General features: G+C 37.4%; 1 protein-coding gene across 1 annotated transcript in view; it reads left to right on the top strand.

The window, feature by feature from the left end:
* The window catches only part of ABHD5 (abhydrolase domain containing 5, lysophosphatidic acid acyltransferase), a 33,130-nt gene extending 27,562 nt beyond the window's left edge, over positions 1–5,568 (top strand). Inside the window, exon 7 of the mRNA XM_042474721.1 lies at positions 544–5,568. Within this exon, the coding sequence (XP_042330655.1) occupies positions 544–633 (90 nt within the window). The 3' untranslated portion in view covers positions 634–5,568. The remainder of the gene's footprint in view (positions 1–543) is intronic.
* Positions 5,569–9,305: the final 3,737 nt, after the last annotated feature.

The following is a 9,305-nucleotide window of genomic DNA, read 5'->3' as shown; positions in this document are numbered from 1 at the left end:
ATAATAATAATAATAATAATAATAATAATAATAATAATAATAATAATAATAATAATAATAATAATAATAATAATAGGGAATTCCTCTCTAGGAATCTCCTGGTCCTCCTGTGGAACTCTGTGGTCAACATCTGCCATAAGTTGGTCATAGAATCATACTAGAGAACCTACAGATGTCTAGAGAAGTGTTTTCTCTAGGAACGCCTATGTTCTCCAGCACAACTGTATGGTCCACTTCCAGCAGAATTGCACTGGACAACACAGAGATTCTTAAAGAGAACATATTAATCAAAACCGCAAATAAACAAATCTGCAAAAGTCAAAGCTGCAGATGTAGAGGGTCACCTGTAATTGTTGACTTAAGGTTTTGTTGGGACAGTTCCAGAGGAGTGGATTTGGCCGGGGGGAGGGGAGGGGGGCGACAACGACTGGATTTTTAAAAATCAGTTTTGTCACTTCAGTGCTTCTGTAAAAGACCAGTTTTTTTCTTGTAAGACAATCTTAAATGTATGTTTTCTTTCCTCCCCTCTCTCACTTTGTACAGGCTATCCTTGGTGCAGGTCATTATGTATATGCTGATCAGCCAGAGGACTTCAACCAGAAAGTAAAAGAGATTTGCAATTCTGTGGACTAATAGGATTTTAGTATTGTGAAGGAAAGCCACAGTTACAGTTCAGCAACACTTTGGTGGTATATTATGAAAGTTAAATTGTACTGGATTTTTTTTAAAATAGGTTTTGTTTGCACCATTTATTTCAAATGTTTGCACACATTAAACCATGCAGTGCCTTTTGCTGGAATAGGGATATAAAAAAACAAAAACTTTGTACATTTTAGTTTGATGCTGTTCTTTATATCTTTAGATAAGATATTTGTATCTATGTATATTAAATACTACATTTTAAAAATGGATTGTTAACTATTGATTCTGAGAAATTTAGAGCATTTAAATTTGCGTGCTGCAGATGAAGCAAGAATTTCTGTAGTAAATAATCTTACAAAATTGTGAGTGAAATTGCAATTGGACTCCTTCAGCTTCCCTGTGTTGCAGTCTTTTTGAGCTCTTTGAGAATTTTCAAATAGATGACATTTATTTTTTTTTGTTTGCGTCATTCTGTCTTTACGTTTCATTGTTTATGTCATTCTGTCTTTACATTTTATTGCCAATTAAGGCTGGCAAGCACCCAAGAAAAAGAAAAAGTAGCAAGAATTAGGAAAAGACTTGAGTTTCAGCGCTGATCCCCTTCCTACCTCTTCCTCCAGTCTTGGAATGTTTGTTGTTCGTTGCAGTAACTATTGTATGTTGTATTTCCTCACAAATTTCATTTTGTAAGATGCAAACATTACTGACATATGCTTTTAAAGACGTCTATTTACAAGTCCTGTGGATTTGAAGAATAAATGCCTTCTTAGTTGTACAACCTGTTCATTTGGTAATGCAATTATTGAAAGATCTATTGCTGGCTTGACTCAAGTTTTTACATGTTAGTAATCCATGTTTAATTAATCCTGGGACAACATTGTCCCAGTGATGTTTCTCAAGCCTGGAGGAGTATGTGTTTGGATTTTTATTTTTACTTTTTGGGGAAAAAACCTTTTTGAAATTAGCCAGTCGGACTGGAAGAAAATCTTACTCCGTCAAAGTCCAATTATCCTATAAGAAGGCATCGTAGATTTTTTTTAAATGCAAATGAATCAAGAAATGCTATCTTACCTTAGATGTTTTTTATTTATTTAAAATGTGTGATTTTATTCTTTTTTTTTAATTGGAGCTTATTTAGGCTCTCATTTCTTTACAAAACATTTTTTTTTAAGATAAGCAAATTTATTATCAGCCTAAAGGCAAATTGAATGCTTTGTAAACAAAATAACTTATTGGTTATATACGATAACTTACTGGTTAGCCTTTGAATGCTGAAATAACTACTGAATCTCTGGTATTTCTTACATAAAGTACCAGGTTTAAGTAATTATTGAAAACTAATTACTTTGCTGCCTCTTAAAGATGCAGTCTCAGGTTGAATTATAAAAATGGAAGGTGTTCTCTCTGTAAGAGAGATTTAATATTTTGGTGCTGTTGTAACTTGAACAGTCACTGTAACTCCCTTGACTTTAATTTAAAATGTATGCTGAATATTGGCACTATTATGCAGTTCAGTATTGCATAGTAAAATCATGTGTTTGGAACTAAAATACAGAATTGTGTTTTTCTTTAGTATGTGGATCTGTTAAGTGATTTCCTAGTTGAAGAAAGCATTTGCATTCCACTGGGGGAAAAATTGTTTTACAATCACCAGTTTGTGTCTGTCAGCAATTTAACATTTCACACAACATGTTCCTCCTTGGTGCATTCTTGAAGAAATATGAAGCACAACAAATTTTTGTTTTCGTCTGGCATAATGTTGGGAGTCCCACATTACTATGTTGAAAAAAACAACAGTGAGAGTCGAGATGGACAACTTGCGGTCCTCCAGATATTGTTGACCTGTAGCTCCCATTAGATCACACTAGTACTGTATAGCTAATAAGTGAGGGATAATGTGAGATGCAGTTTAACAACATCTGATGGGCTACAAATTGCCCACCCTCAACTACAAATGCCAAATGCAGACCTGTTTTCATTTTAATCTTCTGAGTAGATCTGCTGGTAAATAGCTGTTAATATGTACTTTGCACAGTTAAATAGTTGAAGTTGTACTTGCATATGCTGTAATTGGTGGTTCCAGTGGGTAATCATAGATGAGTGTGACTGCTTTTGATTCCAGGCTTGCATGAGCTTCATAAGTAGGAGAGATCTGCATGGGACTTGTCCACCACAGTAGTGTTTCTGGAATTTTACAATGACTTTTACAGATATACATTCTTGGAATACCATAGTTTGTTTCTGATTTCTTAGGTATTTGAGACTGACTAGGCACAACATGAGAGCTCTGTAAACAGTATATTATGCTTCCAGAAGTTCAAAGTAAAAAATACTGGTGGAGAAACTGTATTGGGGAAGCAATTCTGAGAAGGGATGTTTAACCTCTCCCCTGATGTATGGTGGTCATCTAATCTGAATAGAACTGCAGTTTGTCCTATGGACGAAAGACATACATGAAACTGTACATTTTCCTCTGCAGGGCAAATAGCAGCCATAGGGCAGGGAAGAGGAATTTAGATTGTGAAAAGGGTCAGTAATGGAAAACATTGAACATTCTTTCCAGCCCAGTCTCTTTAATCCAATTTAGATTTTTTTTGTGGCTGCCTCGGATGGAAATCATGATAATTGATCTCCTACATAACATCCGGAGTTCCCCACCTCCTTGGTTCTCTCTATTAATTGCTGCTGCTTTATATGCTGCATTCAAGTAATATGATTTACAAGCAAGTATCCAAAATTTGCTCTGAAGGCCAAAATAGATGGCCTGGATAGGGCAGCTTGAAGCCACTCCACCTGAAGACAGATTGGAGTCTTGGCATCCGCACGCTGCACTTTTGATCTGCTGCTGCGCCAGCTGAAAAATGAGCAGTTTTGAATCGCTCCTTTTTTGGCTGCGGAAAAGCTGCCTTTCCCAGCAGGTTGGGGGCTTGCAGCATGTAACTGCCACGCACCTGGGATGCCTGGAAGTCAGCTGATATGTGGCCAGTCTGGGCGCCTTCATGCCGGTCTGTACCGGTCTGTAAGTGAGAAAATACAGGGTGCCAATTCAGTGACAGGTCATACTGACATATTCCTCAGTCACTGAACTTTGCCACATTCTATATTTTCATCTTCAAAATCCTTGCTGTAGTCAAACTGATTTGAGTCATTTTGCCTGTGAGCCACTTCTTGACATTTAAAAAAAATAGTTACAATGGGCATTCATAGCTTCTAACCAAACCAAACATAGTCCACCTGATAAATGAACAAACAACTTGAGTGACTTGTTGTGGAGGCTCGAGTCATACTATAAAATTGAGTCACCTACAGTGGACTGACATGCCAACTCATTTATCCAATAGTTGGCATGTCTGCTCCATTCACTGTAGGTGGCTTGTTTATCAAAAGTTGGCATACTGGTCTAGTGTGGATGATTCAGTTTTAAAAGCATATCTTCAAGCATCTTCATAATGATGCAAGCCTGAACAATAAATCATTAAAGATTTCAACGTGGAATCTTCTGAAAAATAGTTGTTCATTACAGAAATCTTTGTCATGGTAAAATAATGATAAAATCAGAAAAGTACAATAACCTGTGGCCCACCAAAAGTTCACCTAAGTATTGATAAACTTATCTGATCCCTGCTCAGGATTATAAAATCAGGAAATTGAAAACCTGATCAGATGATCTGGGCAGGGCTAATGCATCACAAGTTGTAATGTATAAGCCTATCGGAGAAAGATTTTGTATGGTGCTGTCTCCATTTTATTGCATAATAGCACATTTATAAGAATATCCACAAAAGAATTATAATGATCTTGTTCACCTCAATGTGACCTTTCCTTATAATTGTGTAATATAAAGGTTAATTGCTCTTTTGTTTCTCTACTGCCATCATGTAGATTTCCTGTGATCTTAAAACAGATTCAATACGTTGCTTTTTGAAATAGAACTGTGATATTGTTACGCCATAAATACAGACCGTTTCTTTGCCCATAGTAATAGAAATATTTTCAATCAAAGACTAAAATACTATTCCTGATTAATTTTCAGTGTGTATTTTCCAATTATATTGGTTTGTTTTCAGAAAGAGGGAACCAATACTGTTGAATGACTCACGTGGGAAGAATTTTCTGGCAGTGGAGAAAGGTATCCTTGGATTGGATGGATTGCTTCTCTTGCTTGCTCTAATTAGCAGGAAGGAGACAAAATCAAATCTGCAGGTATTCTCCATCCACTGCTGGGGGGGAAATAGGACAGTATGTCAAAGGTCTTGTTTTTGCTGATCTTACTTCCCAGGCTGGGCCTTCAACCCACTAGGGCAGCTTTTCAGGAATTTGAACAGATGAGAAAGAATGGATTACACCCCTCTCCAAGCCCTTTGTCCAGCGTGCCATATGTTCTTTGGGCACATGGGAAATCTTGATACAACCCAATATCACTCAACCATTTTGACATATGGTCTGGTTAGGTATCTAGATTATCTGCATCAACTAAAACTTTTAAAACACTATTTGTCCAATCCACAACTGTTCAGATTTATGACTTCAAGGATATAAAAACTTAATAATAAACACACTTTTTTCTTGGTAGCATCCAAGCAAATTCAAGCCTTTTATCTGTGATTGCTCAGTGGCATTAGAAGATGAAACTATCAATCTGAAAATGAAAAGAGTTGGCATTTTAATTTAGAGAATTTAGTTGAGATTATCTTTTGAAAGGCTTTCACAACCAATGTAAACTCTAATATTATGGATAGCTTATAATGCTTATTTATTATTGAGTGGACTGTTTAAATTGTACAATTAATTTAATTAACATTTCAGTGTGTATAATTTACTGTGTTTTTATCAGAGCTTCTTTTTCTTTATGTTGGAAGCTATCTTGCACCCCCAGGAGGCTAGTGGAATATAAATAATTTAATAAATATGTGCAATTTTGCTGTGGACATGTTTCTTTATACTTAGTAAGGAAATGTTGATTGTAGTTTTGTATGACCAATGCACACAGAACTTGTCTGATTCTGGAAACTAAACTGAGGCCAAAAACAGACGGTGGTAAAGGGATGTCTCAGTGCCGCCTCTTTGAGCACCATGTTGGGGTCACGACAACCACATGCCACACCCAACCTGGCATTTTCCCAGTGCAAAAAGAAGTGGCAGAAAGCCATTCCTTTTTATGCCGGGTAAAAGGGGCGTGGCAGCAGTTTTTCTGGGTTTTGTCGGCATGTGGCATCTAAACGCCACTCCGCTGAAATGCCTCAATGCCGCCATGATGTGGTTGCTCGGGATGTCTTCATGGCATGCAGGTGCCCAAAGATGCCATTTATCAACCATTGGCAGTGTAAAGAAGTTTTGCAATTTTTTCTTGTTCTCAGTAGGAACTTCTCTTGCTCTTGATAAGAATGGATGGCTTGGCAACGGGAAGTACTCCAAGAATGTTGGGAGTGAAGTACTCCAAGAATGTTCACACTTTGAGACTTCTGCATGAAAATTTCATTCACAGAAAAACCATAGTTTTTTCCTACAAAATCGCCTCCCCACAACTGTGTTTTGTGCAAAAACAATCTCATGTTAATGCAAACAAAAAATCATTGAAAAATGCACAAAACCTCTTATCTCAACAAAGGGGAATAAAACTTTTGAAATGATCCATTCTTGAATGCCAGGGTTGAATAAGAGGGGAAAAAATACATCCGCGCTGCCCTTCCATGTAGTTGTGCCCTAACTAGATGTTTCCAGAGTATTACACTGTAGGAAGAGGTTCCAAGTAGCAGCATTCCCAAAGGCTTTCCCAAAAAATCAGGTAAGGATTTAGTGTACTTATCAAAAGAATAAGAAAGATGAAGAAAGAAAAGATGCTTCTATTTTTATAGGTGTATAGACTGTACCCTGCCAGCTGCCTGTTCATCAGATTATGAATCTGGTCTGGTAAAGAGAAGATTTTCTACTGTTTCTGCCACAGGAAACTGTTCAGTGTTAAGCTGTTTCCTTCTAAGTCTCAGGGGATGTATCTTTTTTCAAAGGACTGTATGAATACTAATCTCCTCTGCTTCGCCAGAGCATCTCTGCATTTCCTCTTCGCTTTGTCTGCTAAAGCTGTGAACAAGAAATGACAGGGGAAGTTCATTTTTTTGCCACTTCTGGGTGAATCTGACAAAATGATGTGTCTTATTCGAAAAGGTGCTACAGAGAATATAGAAAAGAACACATGGAGTTTATTACAGAAGAGTCAGAGAGGCAACCCTTTAAATAGTCAAGGTACAGGTCTCCTTTGCAGGCATACAAATATTTAGCATTTTGTATTACTGTGTGGAGATTGCAGCTGCATTTAAATCCATAATTTAACCAAAAAAGCAAGAGGAATTCTTGTCACTAATAAGTGGAGCTGTACATGTAAGCAGTCTATAATTTATGTGAAGACTGGCTGCTCATCGGTTTGTTTGCTCCAGAGAATATACAATTAGCAATGTTTGGATTTTTTTTCTTCTGAAATAAATCTACATTTATAGATGTGATATCCCCCCTCTGAAATTTATAGATTATGTAATGATTAATATTGTGTAGGTTTTAAACCTCTTTTAGGTTTGAGCATTGTCAGTTCTGATTGTTCAAGACTTGCAGTTTTACCAAAAGAAAGATTATATCTTCGTCTTCAGCATATGGAAAAATGCTTTAGGATTTGACCAACTAAACACAGAATCGTACCTTCAAATAAAAATATAGAATAAAGCTATTTGAACAGAATTTTCCCTGAACTAAAATTTTCCCTGAACAAGTCACTTTAGGCCTATCTACCCATGTAGCACATTACAGTTTAAGACGCAAAATCTGCAGTCAACCGTGAAGCTCGCAGTGTGAGTTTGAGTGTATTACCTATCTTTCAGCTTAACTAACTTCACTAACGGGCCAATATTACTGTGAGGAAAAGATGCAAGGCAAACTGTGTTGTTCACTATTTTTGTCTTGGTTTAGGTGGATGCATGCCCAGAACTAGATGATAAACTTGTATTATACAGATTTTTACTACACAGACACACATATCTCCTTAATACTCAGGTTTCAGAGGATTAATCTTAGCAAACCATATACCAAAATAATGTTCAGCCTGTAACAACTTTTTCTACCGCTGTTTCCTATCATCTGCCACCTAAAGTGAGCTCCTCACTCCACTTTTCAGTAAAACTGGCTTGGTACAAAAATTCTTTATCAGTGATCAGTTTGAATGTATGCAGTGCTATTCCTAAGTGTTCAAAGCTCTTTATGTACATTAACTCAGGTATCCTTACAATAAGCCTATGAGGTACGTGAATAGGATTTTCACATGTTAGATTTTTAGATCAAGACCCAAATTAAAAATAAAAAAGAAGCTGCTAAATGAGCTAAAACTGAGATTAACATGAATTAGAGGGTTCTTGGCTTATTGCTCATTCTCTTAACCACCACATACCTGCTAAAAAGGAATATCTGCATTTCAAAACATGAGTCACTCCTAAATTCTAATACTGCAAGGCCAGTCTCCAGATGCAAAGCCCTATACAACAGTTACATTTTTGTCCACATCTTGTAAGGTTGCCTTGGAATCTCAAAAGTCAGCAGACTGACTTGCAGCTACGTGTCTGGCACATACAGTATCTAATTACTTCCACTCTTAACAGGATTTTAAAAAGTATATGAGTGTATCGATATCTATATATCCATGTCAATATCTTTACAGAGAACAGGAATGGGGAACATGTTACTCTGTAGATGTTTTAAACCACTACCACCTCCTTTCAAACACACACAAATATGCATATAAACATCCATGGACATCCTTGTTCTTGGCCTGCAACTCCAGAAGTAGAAATTGTGCAGCCCCTTCAGCTCAGTCTGGGGCTTAGTCAGGTGTTGGTTTTGCACATGTCTAATCAAAATGGACAAGATTTGTATAAGCCCTGTACATGGTGGGTCAAGTCCATAGAACTCTAAAATTACTGGGTTCTTCCTATATATGAGTCTCCTAAATTTTGTTCGGCATTTAAAACATAAATATATAATCTTATTCAAGACTACATGAATGTGAAGAACACAAATGCTGCAGACTACTTGGAGAACCACTATGGTGTAGTGGTTTGCGTGTTGGACTAGGTCTGTGGGAGATGAGGGTTCAAAACCTTGCTCAGCCATGGAAACCACTGGGTAACCTTGGGCAATTGCAAACCCCCTCTGAATAAATCTTACGAAGAAAACATGCTGGGTTCACTTTAGGGTGTACATGAGTCAGAAAGAACTTGAACGCACACAACAATAACAAACTTACGGACATAGCTGAACACATAGCATCAGTGCAGGGATGGGAATCGTGACCTCTCAGATGTTGGACTACAGCTCTGAGTATTTCTCACCATTCCAGCTAGGGCTGCTGAGAGTTGCAGACAAAAGTATTGGCCATGCAACAAAATACACAAAACAGTGGTACCTTTATTGGCCACCCAAAATGAGGAGAGGGAGTGTAGTGAAATCCAGACTTATATCCTCTTCCCAGTACAGTGCCACAGCAGTGCTGCCACCAAGTTCTTCCTTGGATATTCAGTCTCTCTCAGGTTCCTGAGGGTGTAAGGTCTCAACACCCTCCTTGTCTCTCTTATGCCCATTGGGAACATGGAATAATACTTATAGCGTTCCTGGTAGTTCTAGCCATG

The sequence above is a fragment of the Sceloporus undulatus genome, chromosome 6, assembly GCF_019175285.1.
Source record: "Sceloporus undulatus isolate JIND9_A2432 ecotype Alabama chromosome 6, SceUnd_v1.1, whole genome shotgun sequence".
In the NCBI taxonomy this organism is placed as follows: domain Eukaryota; kingdom Metazoa; phylum Chordata; class Lepidosauria; order Squamata; family Phrynosomatidae; genus Sceloporus; species Sceloporus undulatus.
The sequence above is the reverse complement of the archived record's forward strand: the minus strand, read 5'-3'. Positions and strand labels throughout refer to the sequence as shown.